The 25,716-nt window shown below is 43.5% G+C and overlaps 1 protein-coding gene across 1 annotated transcript; it reads left to right on the top strand.

The window, feature by feature from the left end:
• The first annotated feature begins 560 nt into the window (after window positions 1-560).
• Window positions 561-24,462, top strand: LOC139550088 (cathepsin Z). The gene is made up of 6 exons (XM_071360713.1): window positions 561-733; window positions 14,964-15,127; window positions 16,990-17,169; window positions 18,199-18,346; window positions 18,701-18,866; window positions 23,729-24,462. The coding sequence occupies exons 1-6, from the start codon at window positions 594-596 to the stop codon at window positions 23,840-23,842; spliced, it is 912 nt and encodes a 303-aa protein (XP_071216814.1). The 5' UTR covers window positions 561-593; the 3' UTR covers window positions 23,843-24,462.
• The last annotated feature ends 1,254 nt before the right edge of the window (window positions 24,463-25,716 follow it).

Below are 25,716 nucleotides of genomic sequence, written 5' to 3'. Positions count from 1 at the left end.
AGTAAAAGTATAAATCATTTCAAATTGCTTATATTAAGCAAACCAGACGGCACCATTTTCTTGTTTTTTAATTTATTTACGGGTAGCCAGGGGCAACACTCCATCACTCAGACATAATATACAAATGAATCACTTGTGTTTAGTGAGTCCTCTAGATCAGAGGCAGTAGGGATGACCAGGGATGTTCTCTTGATAAGTGCTTTAATTAGACCATTTTCCTGTCCTGCTAAGCATTCAAAACGTAACAAGTACTTTTGGGTGTGAGGGAAAATGTATGGAGTAAAAAGTACATAATTTTCATTAGGAATGCAGTGAAGTAAAAGTAAAAGCAGTCAGAAATATAAAGAGTAAAATAAAGTGCATATACCCCAAAAAACGACTTAAGTAGTACGTAAAAATATTTATACTTAAGTACTTTACACCACTGTACATAAGCAATGAACAGTATAAAAGTCGACTGAACGGTAATAGCACAGAAATAAAACCTGAATAAGATTGTTTATAGTTACAATCCGTGACGCTAGGTGGCACCCGTTCGCCTTTACAGCACAGAGCGCGCATTAAACATATCAACGAAGAAGAAGTACAGCAACATGGCGTCAGCTGTCACAATGTTTTTGTTGTCATTTTTGTCCAACGTATTGTTCATTTCGGAGGCAGCGGATAGCGATTTCCTGAGTACGTTAGGCGCATGCTACAAACCTATCCGGGACGGTAGACCTACATCTGTCAAGTAAGTGGTCGTTGATCAGAGATGTTTTTAGAAGAAGAAAATCACCGCAAAGATTTTCTCAGTAGACTACTGTGAAGTTACATAAGGGAGTGAATGTTATTTATAATAAGGGTTACATTGAGAAAATCGGACCCCTTCAATTAAAATGAATGGCCATCCCGTCAGCAAAATATATACTGTACAAAAATATAAATGCAAAATGTAAAGTGTTCCCATGTTTCATGAGCTGAAATAATAGATCACAGAAATGATCAATATGCACAAATTTGTTTACATCCCTGTTAGTGAGCATTTCTCCTTTGCCAAGATAATTCATCCACCTGACAGGTGTGGCATATCAAGAAGCTGATTAAACTGCATGATCATTACACAGGTGCACCTTGTGCTGGGGACAATAAAAGGCCACTCTAAAATGTGCAGGTTTGTCACACAACACAATGCCACAGATGTAAAAAATGTTTGAGGGAGCGTGCAATTGGCATGTTGACTGCAGGAATGTCCACCAGAGCTGTTGCCAGAGAATTTAATGTTCATTACTCTACCATTAGCCGCCTCCAACCGCAGACCACGTGTAACCACGCCAGCCCAGGGCTCTCATTTACCAACAGTGCGTAGAAAAGCTTCTAAATTAACGTGTACAAAGAAAATGTAGAATGTTCGCAAGTACAAAAAAAGTTGCTCGTACGCTTGATTTACACACACCTGTAAGTATTTTTCCTTTTATAAATCAGACACGTTCTAAAACACCATACTAGTGCACTTGAAGTCTCATTTACATAAAGAACCGCCCTAAATGTCCATTTATGGTCACAAACCTTCCCTTTTAAAGCTGCAAGAAATGTCACTAATTTCTGTCCGCCAACAAAGAAGAAATCAAAGAAGACAAAGAAAAACAACTTTTCGGATGCGGAAATAGAACCTTTGATCACCAAAGTGGAAGCAAAACAAGCCGTACTTTTTGGAGCCCTCAGCAATGGCTTGACAAATAAGAGAGAAAAAAATATTACCTGGGAGCAGGTTAGAGCTGTGGTAAAATCTGCCTCATCTGAGTGCAGAACAGTTAATGAAATGAAAAAGAAATGGTTTGATTTGAAAACAAAATGGATATAAGTGCAACAGGAGGAGGGCAGAGTGACTCTTCACTGTCTGCTATGGACCAGTGCATTGGCACTGTAATCGGAGAGACCGCAGTGTCTGGCATCATTTGTGATACTGAGGACCCTCTCCCAGACCCTGAAGGAATACCGGACACACCGACTGATGGTAAGTCAAGCTTTATTTTTGCAACCATATTCAGACATGGACCACATCTAAATATTTTTTTATTGACAATAAATATAACAAATATATATATATACAGTGGGGAGAACAAGTATTTGATACACTGCCGATTTTGCAGGTTTTCCTACTTACAAAGCATGTAGAGGTCTGTAATTTTTATCATAGGTACACTTCAACTGTGAGAGACGGAATCTAAAACAAAAATCCAGAAAATCACATTGTATGATTTTTAAGTAATTAATTTGCATTTTATTGCATGACATAAGTATTTGATCACCTACCAACCAGTAAGAATTCCGGCTCTCACAGACCTGTTAGTTTTTCTTTAAAGAAGCCCTCCTGTTCTCCACTCATTACCTGTATTAACTGCACCTGTTTGAACTCGTTACCTGTATAAAAGACACCTGTCCACACACTCAATCAAACAGACTCCAACCTCTCCACAATGGCCAAGACCAGAGAGCTGTATAAGGACATCAGGGATAAAATTGTAGACATGCAACAGGCTGGGATGGGCTACAGGACAATAGGCAAGCAGCTTGATGAGAAGGCAACAACTGTTGGCGCAATTATTAGAAAATGGAAGAAGTTCAAGATGACGGTCAATCACCCTCGGTCTGGGGCTCCATGCAAGATCTCACCTCGTGGGGCATCAATGATCATGAGGAAGGTGAGTTATCAGCCCAGAACTACACGGCAGGACCTGGTCAATGACCTGGAGAGAGCTGGGACCACAGTCTCAAAGAAAACCATTAGTAACACACTACACCGTCATGGATTAAAATCCTGCAGCGCACGCAAGGTCCACCTGCTCAAGCCAGCGCATGTCCAGGCCCGTCTGAAGTTTGCCAATGACCATCTGGATGATCCAGAGGAGGAATGGGAGAAGGTCATGTGGTCTGATGAGACAAAAATAGAGCTTTTTGGTCTAAACTCCACTCGCCGTGTTTGGAGGAAGAAGAAGGATGAGTACAACCCCAAGAACACCATCCCAACCGTGAAGCATGGAGGTGGAAACATCATTCTTTGGGGATGCTTTTCTGCAAAGGGTACAGGATGACTGCACCGTATTGAGGGGAGGATGGATGGGGCCATGTATCGCGAGATCTTGGCCAACAACCTCCTTCCCTCAGTAAGAGCATTGAAGATGGGTCGTGGCTGGGTCTTCCAGCATGACAACGACCCGAAACACACAGCCAGGGCAACTAAGGAGTGGCGCCGTAAGAAGCATCTCAAGGTCCTGGAGTGGCCTAGCCAGTCTCCAGACCTGAACCCAATAGAAAATCTTTGGAGGGAGCTGAAAGTCCGTATTGCCCAGCGACAGCCCCGAAACCTGAAGGATCTGGAGAAGATCTGTATGGAGGAGTGGGCCAAAATCCCTGCTGCAGTGTGTGCAAACCTGGTCAAGAACTACAGGAAACGTATGATCTCTGTAATTGCAAACAAAGGTTTCTGTACCAAATATTAAGATCTGCTTTTCTGATGTATCAAATACTTATGTCATGCAATAAAATGCAAATTAATTACTTAAAAATCATACAATGTGATTTTCTGGATTTTTGTTTTAGATTCCGTCTCTCATAGTTGAAGTGTACCCATGATAGAAATTACAGACCTCTACATGCTTTGTAAGTAGGAAAACCTGCAAAATCGGCAGTGTATCAAATACTTGTTCTCCCCACTGTATATAACCATCAACTGACCCCTCAGCCATCCCAGACCTACCAGAAGGGTGTCCCCTGACCCCTCAGCCATCCCAGGCCTACAAGACGGGTGTCCCCTGACCCCTCAGCCATCCCAGGCCTACCAGAAGGGTGTCCCCTGACCCCTCATCCCCAGGCCTACAAGAAGGGTGTCCCCTGACCCCTCAGCCATCCCAGGCCTACAAGAAGGGTGTCCCCTAACCCCCTCAGCCATCCCAGGCCTACCAGAAGGGTGTCCCCTAACCCCCTCAGCCATCCCAGGCCTACCAGAAGGGTGTCCCCTAACCCCCTCAGCCATCCCAGGCCTAGAAGAAGGGTGTCCCCTAACCCCCTCAGCCATCCCAGGCCTAGAAGAAGGGTGTCCCCTAACCCCCTCAGCCATCCCAGGCCTAGAAGAAGGGTGTCCCCTGACCCCTCAGCCATCCCAGGCCTACCAGAAGGGTGTCCCCTAACCCCCTCAGCCATCCCAGGCCTAGAAGAAGGATGTCCCCTAACCCCCTCAGCCATCCCAGGCCTAGAAGAAGGGTGTCCCCTAACCCCCTCAGCCATCCCAGGCCTAGAAGAAGGGTGTCCCCTAATCCCCTCAGCCATCCCAAGCCTACAAGAAGGGTGTCCCCTAACCCCCTCAGCCATCTCAGGCCTAGAAGAAGGGTGTCCCCTGACCCCTCAGCCATCTCAGGCCTAGAAGAAGGGTGTCCCCTGACCCCTCAGCCATCTCAGGCCTAGAAGAAGGGTGTCCCCTGACCCCCTCAGCCATCCCAGGCCTACAAGAAGGGTGTCCCCTTTGGCGAGCGCTTCAGCTGTACCGCAGGTTTTGATTGACGCAGTCCTGAAACAACAAGATGAGATCAACACATTAGTTATTGGACTCAAACAGCAGCTGAAGGACGTACGCAACGGCCCGAGAGAGAGAGAAATCAATCATTGCAATCAAAAATGGCATTCCACTGAATGATCCACCCAGACCCGATGAGCCCCATGCCTGACAGGAAGTGTTTCCCACCACCCAGACCCGATGAGCCCCATGCCTGACAGGAAGTGTTTCCCACCACCCAGACCCGATGAGCCCCATGCCTGACAGGAAGTGTTTCCCACCACCCAGACCCGATGAGCCCCATGCCTGACAGGAAGTGTTTCCCACCACCCAGACCCGATGAGCCCCATGCCTGACAGGAAGTGTTTCCCACCACCCAGACCCGATGAGCCCCATGCCTGACAGGAAGTGTTTCCCACCACCCAGACCGATGAGCCCCATGCCTGACAGGAAGTGTTTCCCACCACCCAGACCCGATGAGCCCCATGCCTGACAGGAAGTGTTTCCCACCACCCAGACCCGATGAGCCCCATGCCTGACAGGGAGTGTTTCCCACCACCCAGAGCCCTGGCACTGAGGACCAGAGTCAACATCATACAACGGTTTTAGGTATCTGTTCTCCCAATCATTGTAATCAAATCGACAAGGAAAACACATTTACATCGCACCAGAATTTATTGTCTCACATGTTTGACACAATCAACAAGTTCTTTCACTGTCGTGGAGCACATTGCAAAGCCTTGAGAATGTAGCAAACCTAAACAGGAATTTGCACATTGTATTACATTCACATAGTGGCATTTTAAAGGAATGTCATTTCAGAGGCAAACCTTGCAAGGCTGGTATTGCAGTGTGCCTCCTGTCCCAGACAAGCACAGCACAACGTCTTTTCAGCAGGCCTATGGTGCACTCCACTGTTGTTCTGGTGTGTGGGCTTGGTTGTACCTGGCCTCTTGTTGGTTTGTGAGGGGAGTCATCAGCCATGTTTTTAATGGGTAGCCCCGGTCTCCTGCTGTTATGGACACAACATATTGTTTCCCAGTAGAGGTCTAACGAGGCAAATAAAAAGCTTGCTAATAAAACATAAGCCATCTGTCTTCAACAGCTCCTTCCTGGAGGTTAAGGCCCGACTGAGAGGCCCGACTGAGAGGCCCGACTGAGAGGCCCGACTGAGAGGCCCGACTGAACTGTTCTGCACAATGAATGAGTCATGTGTCCCACCTGGCCATTTGGCCACTACATTCAACAAAGCCAAATGTGAATCACAGATGACCTGCACGTTGACAGAGCGGAAACCTTTTCTGTTGACGAAGTTGAATTCGTTCAATAACGGTGCTTTTATTGCGATGTGGATGCAGTCAATTGCTCCTGCGACATTGGGAAATCCATCTACGGTATGGAAATACCCTTTTCCCTCTGTCCTGTTGCACGGCAGTGTACGGAAACTGTATGTATTGTGGAGGTCAATGAAATAAAGCCACAAAGGACTGCAGGCAATATTCGTCTCCTGGTTGGTTGGGAAATGCCAGACCGATCATCCCGTTGGAATGTTCCAGTGGCCAGAAATCCCAAGGTGGAGAGGACTTTGGGTACGCACTGGGATGGTATTGGTACGTTTCATCTCCCTTTCAAATACGGGAGAGAGTTTGGTTGCAGAGAGACAATAAAATATGCCCTTGGAAAACGAAATCGACTAATAAGCCAAGCGTCTCTCTCAGAAAAAAATCTAATCTGCACGCTTATTGAAAACTCCCTGTGTACTGCAGCTTGTACCAGATCCTCCAGCAATGCAAGATTAGCCATTTTGGACACAATGCCTCAGTGTTGACTTTATATATTATTTAACAGGTTTAACTAAATTGTCTTTTCTAATTGACTTTATTATTCAATTAAGCTTAAATGGTTTCGGAGTTTTATGAATTCGATAGAAAACTATTAGTAGCTTAAGTGTCTATAAAATAAATACATTAATAAACTATTCATGTATTATGTTTTGTCTTCCATAGTTTATGATTTGGTCCAGTATGTCAATTCTTTCTCCATTTTTGGTGGATGGTATCTCATTATGCAGTTTGACTTTTCTACCACAAGGTGCTGTGCGTACGCAGGGTCGAGAGATTACATTTACACACATTCTCAAGTATAAGTACAAATTGATAAATCCTACACTTTGCTTAGAAAGGATCGCACTCAGCATGGTTTACTAACACTTCTGTTCGTAGGCAACATGGATAAATGAGAGCCCTGGACCTCCACTTCCTGCTTCTTCACCTGCGGGAATCGTCTGAGACCAGCCACTCAGACAGCTGATGAAACTGAGGAGTATTTCTGTCTGTAATAAAGCTCTTTTGTGGGGCAAAAACAAATTCTAATTGGCTGGGCCTGGCTCCCCAGTGGGTGGGCCTATGCCCTCCCAGGCCCACCCATGGCTGTGCCCCTGCCCAGTCATGTGAAATCCATAGATTAGGGCCTTTTGAACTGTAACTCAGTAAAATCTTTGAAATTGTTGCATGTTGCGTTTTTATATTTTTGTTCAGTATATTTTATAAAACTACCTGAACGCTCGGGGGAAAAGAAAAAAAAAGTGACCATCCCCTATACGTCATAATAATAATTAAAACATGTCTACCATTTACCCTCACTTCTTGGACAGACCAGAGCCTTAGATATGCCATTTTATAAACGGTTCTTCCTCTTGTCAGCATTACATGGCAGGAATTTTGATCGCGCACAGGGCTGCTGGCCAGAAGGTTGTGGATTCACAGACCACAGTGGACACGAGTAGATAGTAGATAGTAGGAGTAGGAGTGGACACGAGTAGATAGTAGGAGTAGGAGTGGACACGAGTAGATAGTAGATAGTAGGAGTGGACACGAGTAGATAGTAGGAGTAGGAGTGGACACGAGTAGATAGTAGGAGTAGGAGTAGGAGTGGACACGAGTAGATAGTAGATAGTAGGAGTGGACACGAGTAGATAGTAGGAGTAGGAGTGGACACGAGTAGATAGTAGATAGTAGATAGTAGGAGTAGGAGTGGACACGAGTAGATAGTAGGAGTAGGAGTGGACACGAGTAGATAGTAGATAGTAGGAGTGGACACGAGTAGATAGTAGATAGTAGGAGTGGACACGAGTAGATAGTAGGAGTGGACACGAGTAGATAGTAGATAGTAGGAGTAGGAGTGGACACGAGTAGATAGTAGATAGTAGGAGTAGGAGTGGACAGATCTTTATAGTAAAAGCATTGCATGAATCTATCATTGTATTTACAGATCCAAGAAAAAAATAGCCTTTTATGAACATTTCATGCAAGTCTACATAATTTAACATATTAACAGAATATGTTTTTATACAATACAAGTTACAGAAATTACAGGCTAAGAATGGACCGAGAGATAGTCCTATGTGTTCATCGTATCATATTTCTCCAAGGCCAAATCAGTGTGTCTTGTTTGCAACAAAACTGTCCTCGTTTCAAAATAATTTTATCTGAGACGTCATTAGGAATCTGAGCATGGTACTTTTAAAAGTAGACCTACCTTTCCACCCCAGACAGAGTAGACCTACCTTTCCACCCCAGACAGAGAAGGTCTACCTTACCACCCCAGACAGAGTAGACCTACCTTTCCACCCCAGACAGAGAAGGTCTACCTTACCACCCCAGACAGAGAAGGTCTACCTTACCACCCCAGACAGAGAAGTCCTACCTTTCCACCCCAGACAGAGTAGTCCTACCTTTCCACCCCAGACAGAGTAGTCCTACCTTTCCACCCCAGACAGAGTAGACCTACCTTTCCACCCCAGACAGAGTAGACCTACCTTTCCACCCCAGACAGAGTAGGACCTACCTTTCCACCCCAGACAGAGTAGTCCTACCTTTCCACCCCAGACAGAGTAGTCCTACCTTTCCACCCCAGACAGAGTAGTCCTACCTTTCCACCCCAGACAGAGTAGTCCTACCTTTCCACCCCAGACAGAGTAGTCCTACCTTTCCACCCCAGACAGAGTAGTCCTACCTTTCCACCCCAGACAGAGTAGTCCTACCTTTCCACCCCAGACAGAGTAGTCCTACCTTTCCACCCCAGACAGAGTAGTCCTACCTTTCCACCCCAGACAGAGTAGTCCTACCTTTCCACCCCAGACAGAGTAGTCCTACCTTTCCACCCCAGACAGAGTAGTCCTACCTTTCCACCCCAGACAGAGTAGTCCTACCTTTCCACCCCAGACAGAGTAGTCCTACCTTTCCACCCCAGACAGAGTAGTCCTACCTTTCCACCCCAGACAGAGTAGACCTACCTTTCCACCCCAGACAGAGTATACCTACCTTTCCACCCCAGACAGAGTAGACCTACCTTTCCACCCCAGACAGAGTAGACCTACCTTTCCACCCCAGACAGAGTATACCTACCTTTCCACCCCAGACAGATTAGGACCTACCTTTCCACCCCAGACAGATTAGGCCTACCTTTCCACCCCAGACAGATTAGGCCTACCTTTCCACCCCAGACAGAGTAGTCCTACCTTTCCACCCCAGACAGAGTAGTCCTACCTTTCCACCCCAGACAGATTAGGACCTACCTTTCCACCCCAGACAGATTAGGCCTACCTTTCCACCCCAGACAGATTAGGCCTACCTTTCCACCCCAGACAGAGTAGTCCTACCTTTCCACCCCAGACAGAGTAGTCCTACCTTTCCACCCCAGACAGAGTAGACCTACCTTTCCACCCCAGACAGAGTAGTCCTACCTTTCCACCCCAGACAGAGTAGTCCTACCTTTCCACCCCAGACAGAGTATACCTACCTTTCTACCCCAGACAGAGTATACCTACCTTTCTACCCCAGACAGAGTAGGCCTACCTTTCCACCCCAGACAGAGTATACCTACCTTTCCACCCCAGACAGAGTAGTCCTACCTTTCCACCCCAGACAGAGTAGTCCTACCTTTCCACCCCAGACAGAGTATACCTACCTTTCTACCCCAGACAGAGTAGTCCTACCTTTCCTCCCCAGACAGAGTAGGTCTACCTTTCCACCCCAGACAGATTAGGCCTACCTTTCCACCCCAGACAGAGTAGGCCTACCTTTCCACCCCAGACAGTAGACCTACCTTTCCACCCCAGACAGAGTAGGTCTACCTTTCCACCCCAGACAGAGTAGTCCTACCTTTCTTCCCCAGACAGAGTAGGCCTACCGATGCAGGCTTTAACTGCTGGCTACTCTTCTTCTGTGTTTTAACCCAATGAGAGAAGGACACAAGTGTTTTCCTAAAAGCTGTCTGGGTTTAAACATCTTCTATTGTACAGAAAGTTAATGGCTTAATCAATTGATAGTGACGGAATTCGATTACTTCCCAAGCAAAGTTTTTTTTGGTCTCCTCGGCTATCGAAGGTTGTAGCTCAGCCTCAATGTCAAATAAACTAAACAATGATATCCCCATACGCATCGGAGTCACGTCTTTCCCAGCTTTACTATATATACAGCAGAATGTGGACACCCCTTCAAATTAGTGGATTCAGCTATTTCAGCCACACCCGTTGCTGACAGGCCCTAACCTGTTTCTGCATGACAATGCCCCCGTGCACAAAGCGAGGTCCATACTGAAATGGTTTGTTGAGATCAGTGTGGAAGACCATTGATTGGCCTGCACAAAGCCCTGACCTCAACCCCATCGAACACCTTTAGGGATGAATTGGAACGCAGACTGCGAGCCAGGCCTAATCGGCCAACATCAGTGTCCGACCTCACTAATTCTCTTGTGGCTGAATGGAAGCAAGTCCCCCTGCAGCAATGTTCCAACATCTAGTGGAAAGCCTTCCCAGAAGAGTGGAGGCTGTTATAGCAGCAATATTCCAACATCTAGTGGAAAGCCTTCCCAGAAGAGTGGAGGCTGTTATAACAGCAATGTTCCAACATCTAGTGTAAAGCCTTCCCAGAAGAGTGGAGGCTGTTATAACAGCAATGTTCCAACATCTAGTGGAAAGCCTTCCCAGAAGAGTGGAGGCTGTTATAGCAGCAATGTTCCAACATCTAGTGGAAAGCCTTCCCAGAAGAGTGGAGGCAGTTATAGCAGCAAAAAGGGGACCAACTCCATATTAAAGCCCATGATTTTGGAATGAGATGTTCGACGAGCAGGTGTCCACATACTGTCCTGGTTTTAACAGCCCTTCACTGACACGGAGGTAGGCTATTTAAAGAGTGCATTGTGGGTTGAGGAAATGGCCGACAAATCTATGGAAGTAGCAGCCTATAGCCTAATGTCTGTCAAACAGGTAGGTCCCACCTCTTCTTTCTTAACTAGGAAGAAATAGGCTCCAACACAAAGCCCTCTTGTTGTTAGTAAAGTCTAATTAAAATGAAGACTGTTTAAATGAACCTTCCTCGAATTTGCGTCCTTTCAGCGCCATGAGCTGTCCTTTTCTGATCGATTGTGGCTGCTGCTTCAAGTTTCAGCACCACAATGTCAGTTACTAGAATCTGGCTTATTGTGAGGACAGTAACTCTGATAAATGCATCATGGACAAGAAACATATTTTTATTAAAATCAATTATAGTAGTTGCAAGTAAAAAAAAAAAAAGTAAAAAAAGTTGACCTCCGATTTTCATCTTTACGTTTTCCTTCTCAATCGGAACAGGACATAGATTCTAGCTAGTCCGTACGCAAGATATAGAGCATCACAATGTCGCTTTCTCGAATCTGGCTTATAATGAGGTCAATAACTGCATAACGAGGTCAATAACTCAATGACCCAAGTGTATGTTTTGGGACTGGGCCCAAGTGTATGTTTTGGGACTGGGCCCAAGTGTGTGTTTTGGGACTGGGCCCAAGTGTATGTTTTGGGACTGGGCCCAAGTGTATGTTTTGGGACTGGGCCCAAGTGTATGTTTTGGGACTGGGCCCAAGTGTATGTTTTGGGACTGGGCCCAAGTGTATGTTTTGGGACTGGGCCCAAGTGTATGTTTTGGGACTGGGCCCAAGTGTATGTTTTGGGACTGGGCCCAAGTGTATGTTTTGGGACTGGGCCCAAGTGTGTGTTTTGGGACTGGGCCCAAGTGTGTGTTTTGGGACTGGGCCCAAGTGTATGTTTTGGGACTGGGCCCAAGTGTATGTTTTGGGACTGGGCCCAAGTGTGTGTTTTGGGACTGGGCCTAAATCAAACATAATTTCCAGAAGAAACCTTCGACTCTCCTCCTGAACTGCCACTGTAGACCTATACAGCACAGCCATTGGTTAATAAGGAGCACACACAAAACGTTTTTATCAGGAAGAGCAGAGCATGCTGGGGGTCAGGGTTGGAATATCCAGTGGGTAACGCAGCCTAGTTTTATTCACACCATCCGAGCAGCGCTAAACACTCAGGAAGGAAGTACATCTTCTTATAAATATAACTTTGCTATGTGCTTCTAATGCACTTCGTATATCCTGCTGTATAGTCCTGCTGTATAGTCCTACTGTATAGCCTACTGTATAGCCTACTGTATAGCCTTACTGTATAGCCTTACTGTATAGCCTGCTGTATAGCCTGCTGTATAGTCTACTGTATAGTCTACTGTATAGTCTACTGTATAACCTACTGTATAGTCTACTGTATAGCCTTACTGTATAGCCCTACTGTATAATCTACTGTATAGCCTACTGTATAGCCTACTGTATAGTCTACTGTATAGCCTTACTGTATAGCCCTACTGTATAGTCTACTGTATAGTCTACTGTATAGCCTACTGTATAGCCTACTGTATAGTCTACTGTATAGCCTTACTGTATAGCCCTACTGTATAGCCTACTGTATAGTCTACTGTATAGCCTGCTGTATAGCCTGCTGTATAGTCTACTGTATAGTCTACTGTATAACCTACTGTATAGTCCTACTGTATAGTCCTACTGTATAGTCCTACTGTATAGCCTACTGTATAGCCTACTGTATAGTCTACTGTATAGCCTACTGTATAGTCTACTGTATAGCCTACTGTATAGTCTACTGTATAGCCTGCTGTATAGTCTACTGTATAGTCTACTGTATAGCCTACTGTATAGTCTACTGTATAGTCTACTGTATAGCCTACTGTATAGCCCACTGTATAGTCTACTGTATAGCCCTACTGTATGGTCTACTGTATAGTCTACTGTATAGTCTGCTGTATAGTCTACTGTATAGTCTACTGTATAGCCTGCTGTATAGTCTACTGTATAGCCCTACTGTATAGCCTGCTGTATAGTCTACTGTATAGCCCTACTGTATAGTCTACTGTATAGTCTACTGTATAGTCTACTGTATAACCTACTGTATAGTCTACTGTATAGCCCTACTGTATAGCCCTACTGTGTAGTCTACTGTATATCCTACTGTATAGTCTAATGTATAGGCCTACTGTATAGTCTACTGTATAGCCCTACTGTATAGCCCTACTGTGTAGTCTACTGTATAGTCTACTGTATAACCTACTGTATAGCTCTACTGTATAGTCTACTGTATAGCCTACTGTATAGTCTACTGTATAGTCTACTGTATAACCTACAGGCTATGGATCATTTGATTGAGACCACACTGAATAGCCTGTAAGCTCATTTTTATATTATCGGACGTCAATATCTAGCCTAATAATAGCAACTCATAACTAAAATACTAAGAAATATTGAAATGTCATCATCAATTACAAATGACATGACCCTCCCCTAGACTATGTTAAAACAAATACTAAACCCTCTCCTTGTAAGAAGCATAACCCCCCCCCCCCCCCCCCATTCTGTAAAATACGCTCCATCCCTAAACTTCCTGACGAAGGCCATGCAGCCGAAACGCGTCGGATTTAAAACAAAGTTGTTTCTATTGAACATGCCATACTAATAAAGGCATTTAAATTAATTATATGAAGAGTGCCTTGGTCCTCTTTTCTTTTTGATGACAAATTATCCCTTTTTACCAAAGAGCACCTTCTGTCTACCAACATGTACTATTGTACAGTAGTACCTTAGTAGCGCTTCCCTACCATCCCTAAACAGTGTTTTATTAACCAACTCCCATTACATTGAATCTGTATCTTTAGAAATAGTGCAGTAAATGGAGATACATGCTGTTCTTGTCATTTCCCAGGACATATCCCCGGCCACATGAATACCTTAATGTATCTGAGCTGTTTGTTCTTGTCATTTCCCAGGACATATCCCCGGCCACGTGAATACCTTAATGTATCTGAGCTGTTTGTTCTCGTCATTTCCCAGGACATATCCCCGGCCACGTGAATACCTTAATGTATCTGAGCTGTTTGTTCTCGTCATTTCCCAGGACATATCCCCGGCCACATGAATACCTTAATGTATCTGAGCTGTTTGTTCTCGTCATTTCCCAGGACATATCCCCGGCCACGTGAATACCTTAATGTATCTGAGCTGTTTGTTCTTGTCATTTTCCAGGACATATCCCCGGCCACGTGAATACCTTAATGTATCTGAGCTGTTTGTTCTTGTCATTTTCCAGGACATATCCCCGACCACGTGAATACCTTAATGTATCTGAGCTGTTTGTTCTTGTCATTTCCCAGGACATATCCCCGACCACGTGAATACCTTAATGTATCTGAGCTGTTTGTTCTTGTCATTTCCCAGGACATATCCCCGACCACGTGAATACCTTAATGTATCTGAGCTGTTTGTTCTTGTCATTTCCCAGGACATATCCCCGGCCACCTGAATACCTTAATGTATCTGAGCTGTTTGTTCTTGTCATTTCCCAGGACATATCCCCGGCCACATGAATACCTTAATGTATCTGAGCTGTTTGGTCTTGTCATTTCCCAGGACATATCCCCGGCCACGTGAATACTTTAATGTATCTGAGCTGTTTGTTCTTGTCATTTCCCAGGACATATCCCCGACCACGTGAATACCTTAATGTATCTGAGCTGTTTGTTCTTGTCATTTCCCAGGACATATCCCCGGCCACGTGAATACCTTAATGTATCTGAGCTGTTTGTTCTTGTCATTTCCCAGGACATATCCCCGACCACGTGAATACCTTAATGTATCTGAGCTGTTTGGTCTTGTCATTTCCCAGGACATATCCCCGGCCACGTGAATACCTTAATGTATCTGAGCTGTTTGGTCTTGTCATTTCCTAGGACATATCCCCGGCCACGTGAATACCTTAATGTATCTGAGCTGTTTGTTCTTGTCATTTCCCAGGACATATCCCCGGCCACGTGAATACCTTAATGTATCTGAGCTGTTTGGTCTTGTCATTTCCCAGGACATATCCCCGGCCACATGAATACCTTAATGTATCTGAGCTGTTTGTTCTTGTCATTTCCCAGGACATATCCCCGGCCACGTGAATACCTTAATGTATCTGAGCTGTTTGGTCTTGTCATTTCCCAGGACATATCCCCGGCCACGTGAATACCTTAATGTATCTGAGCTGTTTGTTCTTGTCATTTCCCAGGACATATCCCCGGCCACATGAATACCTTAATGTATCTGAGCTGCCAGCAGTTTGGGACTGGAGGAACATCGAGGGGAAAAACTATGCGAGCATCACGAGGAACCAACACATTCCACAGTACTGCGGCTCGTGCTGGGCCATGGGATCTAGCAGTGCGATTGCCGGTAATTTCTCCTCCACAATCATGTACAATGTTGCCAAATTAAAGTCCTCCACTACTACACATTTTACAATTTTTGGACTGATATAACTCACTGTGACTTGTTACAATGTAACAACTTTGTAACAATTAACTTAACGTGAACTATTAACTTGTTACAATGTAACAACTTTGTAACAATTAACTTACCGTGAACTATTAACTTGTTACAATGTAACAACTTTGTAACAATTAACTTAACGTGAACTATTAACTTGTTACAATGTAACAACTTTGTAACAATTAACTTAACGTGAACTATTAACTTGTTACAATGTAACAACTTTGTAACAATTAACTTAACGTGAACTATTAACTTGTTACAATGTAACAACTTTGTAACAATTAACTTACCGTGAACTATTAACTTGTTACAATGTAACAACTTTGTAACAATTAACTTAACGTGAACTATTAACTTGTTACAATGTAACAACTTTGTAACAATTAACTTACCGTGAACTATTAACTTGTTACAATGTAACAACTTTGTAACAATTAACTTAACGTGAACTATTAACTTGTTACAATGTAACAACTTTGTAACAATTAACTTAACGTGAACTATTAACTTGTTACAATGTAACAACTTTGTAACAATTAACTTAACGTGAACTATTAACTTGTTACAATGTAACAACTTTGTAACAATTAACTTAACGTGAACTATTAACTTGTTACAATGTAACAACATTGTAACAATGAACTTAACGTGAACTATTAACTTGCTACAATGTAACAACATTGTAACAATGAACTTAACGTGAACTATTAACTTGTTACAATGTAACAACTATGTAACAATTAACTTAACGTGAACTATTAACTTGTTACAATGTAACAACTTTGTAACAATTAACTTAACGTGAACTATTAACTTGTTACAATGTAACAACTTTGTAACAATTAACTTAACGTGAACTATTAACTTGTTACAATGTAACAACTTTGTAACAATTAACTTAACGTGAACTATTAACTTGTTACAATGTAACAACTTTGTAACAATTAACTTAACGTGAACTATTAACTTGTTACAATGTAACAACTTTGTAACAATTAACTTAACGTGAACTATTAACTTGTTACAATGTAACAACATTGTAACAATGAACTTAACGTGAACTATTAACTTGCTACAATGTAACAACATTGTAACAATGAACTTAACGTGAACTATTAACTTGTTACAATGTAACAACTTTGTAACAATTAACTTAACGTGAACTATTAACTTGTTACAATGTAACAACTTTGTAACAATTAACTTAACGTGAACTATTAACTTGTTACAATGTAACAACTTTGTAACAATTAACTTAACGTGAACTATTAACTTGTTACAATGTAACAACTTTGTAACAATTAACTTAACGTGAACTATTAACTTGTTACAATGTAACAACTTTGTAACAATTAACTTACCGTGAACTATTAACTTGTTACAATGTAACAACTTTGTAACAATTAACTTGCCGTGAACTATTAACTTGTTACAATGTAACAACTTTGTAACAATTAACTTAACGTGAACTATTAACTTGTTACAATGTAACAACTTTGTAACAATTAACTTAACGTGAACTATTAACTTGTTACAATGTAACAACATTGTAACAATGAACTTAACGTGAACTATTAACTTGTTACAATGTAACAAATCACAAGCTGTCATTATTACAAATGTCACTCCGTATTATATTTCTTTACATAAGAAAAATGCATTTTTACAGGCCAACCTTTTATCATAAGTGATCTAATAAACTTATTTAAAGTCTCTAATATATCAATACATTTGATGAAGTTTATTTTTTATTTTTTCCCCAGACCGTATCAACATCAAGCGTGGTGGTACGTGGCCATCAGCCTACCTGTCTGTCCAGAACGTGATAGACTGTGGCCGTGCCGGGTCCTGCTACGGAGGAGACCACACAGGGGTGTACCAATACGCTCACCAGAAGGGCATCCCTGACGAGACATGCAACAACTATCAGGCTAAGAACCAAAGTAGGGCCTGTAACATGGAATTTAACATTTTGGTTTTTAATCCTGCATTTTGTTTTGATTTGTACTAGTTCCTCATAACGCCTGATTTGGATCTGGGTGATAAGAGATTAGTTTTGACAACTATTTTTCTGTACGCGCTAGTTTAAAGCAGTGCACTATGGGGGATAGGGTGCATGGATTGTTACATTCGAATTTTGTCTCATAGCGTCGTCATTCATCCATGTGCATAATTTCCATTCACAAATACACTTTGGCAGTTTACGTTACATTTTCCATCACTCACCCTTGTGATCTCTATATTCTACAGTGAGCTGTTCAACCAGTGATCTCTATATTCTACAGTGTGAGTTGTTCAACCAGTGAGTTCTATATTCTACAGTGAGCTGTTCAACCAGTGATCTCTATATTCTACAGAGTGTGAGCTGTTCAACCAGTGATCTCTATATTCTACAGTGAGCTGTTCAACCAGTGATCTCTATATTCTACAGTGAGCTGTTCAACCAGTGATCTCTATATTCTACAGTGAGCTGTTCAACCAGTGATCTCTATATTCTACAGAGTGTGAGCTGTTCACCCAGTGATCTCTATATTCTACAGTGAGCTGTTCAACCAGTGATCTCTATATTCTACAGTGAGCTGTTCAACCAGTGATCTCTATATTCTACAGTGAGCTGTTCAACCAGTGATCTCTATATTCTACAGAGTGTGAGCTGTTCACCCAGTGGTCTCTATATTCTACAGTGAGCGGTTCAACCAGTGATCTCTATATTCTACAGTGAGCTGTTCAACCAGTGATCTCTATATTCTACAGTGAGCTGTTCAACCAGTGATCTCTATATTCTACAGTGAGCTGTTCAACCAGTGATCTCTATATTCTACAGAGTGTGAGCTGTTCAACCAGTGATCTCTATATTCTACAGAGTGTGAGCTGTTCAACCAGTGATCTCTATATTCTACAGTGAGCTGTTCAACCAGTGATCTCTATATTCTACAGTGAGCTGTTCAACCAGTGATCTCTATATTCTACAGAGTGTGAGCTGTTCAACCAGTGTGGGACGTGTTCCTCTGATGCGTGTGCTGTGGTGCAGAACTACACCCGGTGGAAGGTAGGAGACTACGGGGAGGTGTCAGGACGAAACCAGATGAAGGCTGAGATATACACCAACGGGCCTATCAGGTGAGATCCGTGTTCTTTGGTTAGTCATGTTAACATTTCTCTCAGTCAGAAGAACAAAATAACAAGTAAAAGTTTTATTTTTTTTATTTTTTTAGAAAATAAGAGTTTCCCTTTTTGATATCAACAAAATGCCCTATTTTAGCCTTGAGTGTTGTTTAAATGTATAAAGTTAGTAATAAATATATGTAGTAAAATGTCTTTGTAACTTGTGTTTTTTAATTGTTCGTAGTAAAATGTCTTTGTAACTTGTGTTTTTTAATTGTTCGTAGTAAAATGTCCTTTGTAACTTGTGTTTTTTAATTGTTCTTTCTTTTGATAAACCTCCTCACATTGTGGCTGTCGTCCTGTCCTCAGCTGCGGTGTGATGGCTACGAAGGGCCTGGAGGCGTATCGTGGTGGTGTGTTTGCCGAGTTCCACCCCTTGTCTCTAATGAACCATATCATCTCCGTAGCAGGCTGGGGGGTGACGGAGGACGGGACGGAGTACTGGGTGGTCCGTAACTCCTGGGGAGAGCCTTGGGTTAGTCTCTCTTGTTCAATATATTCATTATTACACTTGTATGGAATATTTACTCATTGAAAGACTGGACGACATACGCAATATACAGTGGGGAGAACAAGTATTTGATACACTGCCGATTTTGCAGGTTTTCCTACTTACAAAGCATGTAGAGGTCTGTAATTTTTATCATAGGTACACTTCAACTGTGAGAGACGGAATCTAAAACAAAAATCCAGAAAATCACATTGTATGATTTTTAAGTAATTAATTTGCATTTTATTGCATGACATAAGTATTTGATCACCTACCAACCAGTAAGAATTCCGGCTCTCACAGACCTGTTAGTTTTTCTTTAAGAAGCCCTCCTGTTCTCCACTCATTACCTGTATTAACTGCACCTGTTTGAACTCGTTACCTGTATAAAAGACACCTGTCCACACGCTCAATCAAACAGACTCCAACCTCTCCACAATGGCCAAGACCAGAGAGCTGTGTAAGGACATCAGGGATAAAATTGTAGACCTGCACAAGGCTGGATGGGCTATGGGACAATAGGCAAGCAGCTTGGTGAGAAGGCAACAACTGTTGGCGCAATTATTAGAAAATGGAAGAAGTTCAAGATGACGGTCAATCACCCTCGGTCTGGGGCTCCATGCAAGATCTCACCTCGTGGGGCATCAATGATCATGAGGAAGGTGAGGGATCAGCCCAGAACTACACGGCAGGACCTGGTCAATGACCTGAAGAGAGCTGGGACCACAGTCTCAAAGAAAACCATTAGTAACACACTACGCCGTCATGGATTAAAATCCTGCAACGCACGCAAGGTCCCCCTGCTCAAGCCAGCGTATGTCCAGGCCCGTCTGAAGTTTGCCAATGACCATCTGGATGATCCAGAGGAGGAATGGGAGAAGGTCATTTTGGTCTGATGACACAAAAATAGAGCTTTTTGGTCTAAACTCCACTCACCGTGTTTGGAGGAAGAAGAAGGATGAATACAACCCCAAGAACACCATCCCAACCGTGAAGCATGGAGGTGGAAACATCATTCTTTGGGGATGCTTTTCTGCAAAGGGGACAGGACGACTGCACCGTAGTGAGGAGAGGATGGATGGGGCCATGTATCGTGAGATCTTGGCCAACAACCTCCTTCCCTCAGTAAGAGCATTGAAGATGGGTCGTGGCTGGGTCTTCCAGCATGACAACGATCCGAAACACACAGCCAGGGCAACTAAGGAGTGGCTCCGTAAGAAGCATCTCAAGGTCCTGGAGTGGCCTAGCCAGTCTCCAGACCTGAACCCAATAGCAAATCTTTGGAGGGAGCTGAAAGTCCGTATTGCCCAGCGACAGCCCCGAAACCTGAAGGATCTGGAGAAGGTCTGTATGGAGGAGTGGGCCAAAATCCCTGCTGCAGTGTGTGCAAACCTGGTCAAGAACTACAGGAAACATATGATCTCTGTAATTGCAAACAAAGGTTTCTGTACCAAATATTAAGTTCTGCTTTTCTGATGTATCAAATACTTATGTCATTCAATAAAATGCAAATTAATTACTTAAAAATCATACAATGTGATTTTCTGGAGTTTTGTTTTAGATTCCGTCTCTCACAATTGAAGTGTACCTATGATAAAAATTACAGACCTCTACATGCTTTGTAAGTAGGAAAACCTGCAAAATCGGCAGTGTATCAAATACTTGTTCTCCCCACTGTATATAAAAGTATGTGGACACTCCTTCAAATTAGTGGATTCGGGCTATTTCAGCCTCACCCGTTGCTGACAGGTATATAATTTTGAGCACACAGTCATGCAATCTCCATAGACAAACATTGGCAGTAGAATGGTCTTACTGAAGAGCTCAGTGACTTTCAACGTTCCCGAAAAGATGTCTAGGTTCAAACATCTTCTATTGTACAGAAAGTGAATAGCTTAAGCAAGATGGCGCCGACAGTCATGGCAGCTCTGCTTCTAGCGTCTAAGCCTATTTTGTTTTTTTGTGCTCCAAAACACCACCGGCGGAGTGGATCCTTTGTTCGTACCCCACAGGGCAATTGAACTTATTTCAGAAGCTCCAAAACTCCGCTGGCGGAGAAGAGGTATTCGGAGTGGAATTCTATACCATCCTCCACTTCCGAGTATATTACTCGCTAATGTTCAGTCTCTGGATAATAAAGTAGACGAGCTCAGGGCGAGGATCTCCTTCCAGAGAGACATCAGGGATTGTAACGTACTCTGTTTCACGAGAACATGGCTCTCTCGGGATATACTGTCCCCGTCCATACAGCCAGCTGGGTTCTCAGTACATCACACAGACATGAATAAAGAACTCTCCGGATATACTGTCCCCCTCCATACAGCCAGCTGGGTTCTCAGTACATCACGTAGACAGGAATAAAGAACTTTCTGAGAAGAAGAAAGGCGGGGTGTATGTTTCATGATTAACGACTCACTGTGGTAACGTACAGAAACTCAAGTCCTTTTGTTCACCCGACTTAGAATACCTCACAATCAAATGTCGACCGTATTACCTCCCAAAATAATTATCTTCGGTTATAGTCACAGCCGTTTATATTCCCCCTCAAGCTGATACCACGGCGGTCCTCAAAGAACTACACTGGACTATGCAAACTGGAAACCACATATCCTGAGGCTGCATTTTATTGTAGCTGGGGATTTTAACAAAGCAAATTTGAGGAAAACGCTACCGAAGTTCTGCCTACACATTGACTGTAGTACTCGCTCTAGAATAACATTGGACCACTGCTACTCAACTTTTCGAAATGCCAAGAAGGCGAACACCGATGTCTTGCTTCCGGACAAGCTAAACACCTTCTTCGCCCGCTTTGAGGAAAACACAATGACTGTCGCCCCGTAGCACTCACTTCTGTCATCATGAAGTGCTTTGAGAGGCTAGTTAAGGACCATATCACCTCCACCTTACCTAGATCCACTTCAATTTGCTTACCGCCCCAATAGATCCACAGATGATGCAATCGCCATCACAGTGCAAACTGCCCTTTCCCATCTGGACAAGAGGAATACCTATGTAAGAATGCTGTTCATTGACTACAGCTCAGCATTTAACACCATAGTACCCTCCAAACTCATCATTAAGCTCAGGGCCCAGAGTCTGAACCCCGCCCTGTGCAACTGGGCCCTGGACTTCCTGTCGGGCCACCCCAGGTGGTGAAGGTAGGAAACAACACCTCCACTTCGCTGATCCTCAACACTGGGTCCCCACAAGGGTGCGTGCTCAGCCCCCTTCTGTAGTCCCTGTTCACCCATGACTGCGTGGCCACGCACACCTCCAACTCATCAAATGGTCCACCCACACAGACAACCTCAGGAGGCTGAAGAAATTTGGCTTGGCCCCTAAAACCACCACAGACTTTTACAGATGCACAATTGAGAGCATCCTGTCGGGCTGTATCACCGCCTGGTATGGCAACTGCACTGCCTGCAACCTTAGGACTCTCCAGAGGCAACAGTCTAGAAGGAGATCCCACATATGCTGAGCACTTGTTGGCTGCTTTTCCTTCACTCTGCGGTCCAACTCATCCCAAACATGAACGTAAAATTTGACCTGATTTGTTTTCATCAATTATATTTGTTTTCAGAATTATATTACCCCCAAGTAAAGTCAAAAAAAAATTGTCTCCTCGGCTATAGAAGGTTGTAGTTCAACCTCTGAATGTCAAAGAAACTTAACAATGACGTCTGTCCTGTTACAACACTCACTACCGAGTTCCAAACTGCCTTTGGAAGCAACGTCAGCACAATAACTGTTCGTCGGGAGCTTCATGAAATGGGTTTCTATGGCTGAACAGCCGCACACAAACCTAAGATCGCAATGCCAAGCGTCGGCTGGAGTGGTGTAAAGCTCGCCGCCATTGGACTCTGGAGCAGTGGAAACACATTCTCTGAAGTGATCAATCATGCTTCACCCTCTGGCAGTCCGACAGACGAATCTGGGTTTGCGTTTGGAGTACGCTACCTTCCCCAATGCATAGTGCCAACTGTAAAGTTTGGTGGAGGAGGAATAATGGTCTGGGGCTATTTTTCATGGTCCGGGCCCCTTAGTTCCAGTGAAGGGAAATCTTAACTCTACAGTATACAATGACATTCTAGATGATTCTATGCTTCCAACTTTGTGGCAACAGTTTGGGGAAGGCCCTTTCCTGTTTCAGCATGAACAATGCCCTGTGCACAAAGTGAGGTTCCTACAGAAATGGTTTGTCAAGATCATTGTGGAAGAACTTGACTGGCCTGCACAGAGCCCTGACCTCAACCCCATCGAACACCTTTGGGATGAATTGGAACCCCCGACTGCAAGCCAGGCCTAATCGGCCAACATCATTGCCCGACCTCACTAATGCTCTTGTGGCTGAATGGAAGCAAGTCCCCCTGCAGCAATGTTCCAACATCTAGTGGAAAGCCTTCCCAGAAGAGTGGAGGCTGTTATAGAAGCAAAAGGGGGGGACTAACTCCATATTAATACCAATGATTTTGGAATGAGATGTTCGGCGTGCAGGTGTCCACATACTGTTGATCATGTAGTGAATGAGCTTCCCTTTCTGTTGATCCTGTTTTGGATGATTTTATAGATTAGGGCCAAACTGTGTCTTTTAATCATATATACATCTATGATGTACACAGAGTGTAACGGGGACGTACCCACGGAGGATAACGGGGACGTACCCACGGAGGGTAACGGGGACGTACCCACGGAGGGTAACGGGGACGTACCCACGGAGGGTAACGGGGACGTACCCACGGAGGGTAACGGGGACGTACCCACGGAGGGTAACGGGGACGTACCCACGGAGGGTAACGGGCACGGGGATGTAGGTGGGTAACGGTGTTTTGTTTTGTGTTTTGCAGGGAGAGTACGGCTGGGCGAGGATCGTAACCAGTGCTTATAAAGGAGGGAAAGGTAACTGGTACAACCTGGCCATAGAGAAGAGCTGTGCTTACGGAGACCCCATCATTACGTAAAGAACAAAAGGAATCGAGTCTCATTTCTGTGGTGTCATAACCATCAGCTGGCTGACCTGATCACTGAATATTAATATTGGAGAATACCGTGCGTCACTCAAACAGTTGACCAGTGCTGCCGTCAACTGGATGTGGTATCAAATGGTTCCCATAGTAGGACATGATCTAGGATCAGTTTAGCCTTTTAGATTGTAGTGAATAAGATTACATGGACAGAGGGGATCTGATCCGAGATCAGCACTCCTACTGTGAGACGCTTTGTGAATATGGGACCTGGAGCCTACCTCTTCCTTCATTAGTAGCCTCCCTCCCTCCCTCCCTCCCTCCCTCCTACTGTGAGATGCTTTATGAATACGGGGCAGTTCTCTGTAACTATCGCTAACTTTACACTGATATTAGTAGTATGTTTTAATCTGAACATCTGTTTCTCTGGCCATGGCTTTCAGCTCACTCAAGGTCCTGCGACGGACTACTTTCAACTCTATGTTTCAGTGTTGTGACAGCTCTGTCAAACACAACTACACTAAACCACACTACACACTAATTCTGCACTGGGCTATTTGACTGGTGTTTATTAACAAATGTTTTTGAAAGAATAAACAATGATTTTTGTTGCCTTTTTTTCCCCATTTGGTTTGTAGTTTGTAAAGCAAAACATGGATCTAACAAACCCGGTTTAACCTCTTGGTAATTGTGCCTTTTAAAGCTGTTCATTGGTCAGGAAAGGTTAGGATAATCAGGATAATCTGATTAGCTACATTACGCTCCAGATCTTTTCTTAGATTGGATAGTTTGCCAATCTGAGTCCAGTCCTGATGGTCAAATCCCAGATACAAACTAATCTACAGGCGAGGCTGTTTAGTAAAGGGCTCTTTAGTTTATTAGTAAATTAGATAGCCGCTCTAAAAGACGTTAATCTCGTTTAAAGGCCCAGTTCAGTCAAAAACATAATTTTCTCTGTCTTTTATATATATATACTTCCACACTATGAGGTTGGAATAATACTGTGGAATGAAGGAAATTATGACAATGTTATTTTAGTGTAAGAGTTGTTTTAAAAAGTCCGCTTGAAATGTTAGCCTGTTTTCTGTGGGATGTTTTAATTAGTTTTGTCTCCCATCACAGCAGTACAGTAAGCCTTAACTGTTCACCAAACATGCCACGTTGCATGTGCAAGCATTGCAACATACGTTATTCAATCATTTCATCCAAACTGCTCGCGTACGTCAACGGCGATTTGCGTAGCCAGGCGCTAAAATAGAACTTGGTTCTATTTGACCAGAACGTGGTTCTATTGGAACAGAACGTGGTTCTATTGGAACAGAACTTGGTTCTATTGGAACAGAACGTGGTTCTATTGGAACAGAACGTGGTTCTATTGGAACAGAACGTGGGTCTATTGGAACAGTACTTGGTTCTATTGGACCAGAACTTGGTTCTATTGGAACAGAACGTGGTTCTATTTGAACAGAACGTGGGTCTATTGGAACAGTACTTGGTTCTATTTGAACAGAACGTGGTTCTATTGGAACAGAACATGGTTCTATTTGAACAGAACGTGGTTCTATTGGAACAGAACGTGGTTCTATTGGAACAGAACGTGGTTCTATTGGACCAGAACTTGGTTCTATTGGAACAGAACGTGGTTCTATTGGAACAGAACTTGGTTCTATTTGACCAGAACGTGGTTCTATTTGACCAGAACGTGGTTCTATTTTAGAGGCTTGAGATGCTGCAACATAACCGAAGGCGCACAGCTATGATGCAACGGGGTTGGCTTAGATTGTTGAATACATGTAAACTATATTTAGTCTCCGATGTTTATTGAAAACATAAATAAATGTGCACAATGAGCACTTGTTATCTCTCAAATA

The sequence above is a fragment of the Salvelinus alpinus genome, chromosome 23 (genome assembly GCF_045679555.1).
Source record: "Salvelinus alpinus chromosome 23, SLU_Salpinus.1, whole genome shotgun sequence".
Taxonomy (NCBI): Eukaryota; Metazoa; Chordata; class Actinopteri; order Salmoniformes; family Salmonidae; genus Salvelinus; species Salvelinus alpinus.
Note: the sequence above shows the minus strand (reverse complement) of the source record. Positions and strands in the feature narration are given on the sequence as shown.

Excerpts from the sequence above, each read along its gene's own strand:
- LOC139550088 (XM_071360713.1), top strand. The coding sequence starts at position 594 with ATGGCGTCAGCTGTCACAATGTTTTTGTTGTCATTTTTGTCCAACGTA. Across the intron at positions 17,170-18,198 it reads CTATCAGGCTAAGAACCAAA|AGTGTGAGCTGTTCAACCAG; the intron begins GTAGGGCCTGTA and ends TATATTCTACAG. Across the intron at positions 18,347-18,700 it reads TACACCAACGGGCCTATCAG|CTGCGGTGTGATGGCTACGA; the intron begins GTGAGATCCGTG and ends TCCTGTCCTCAG.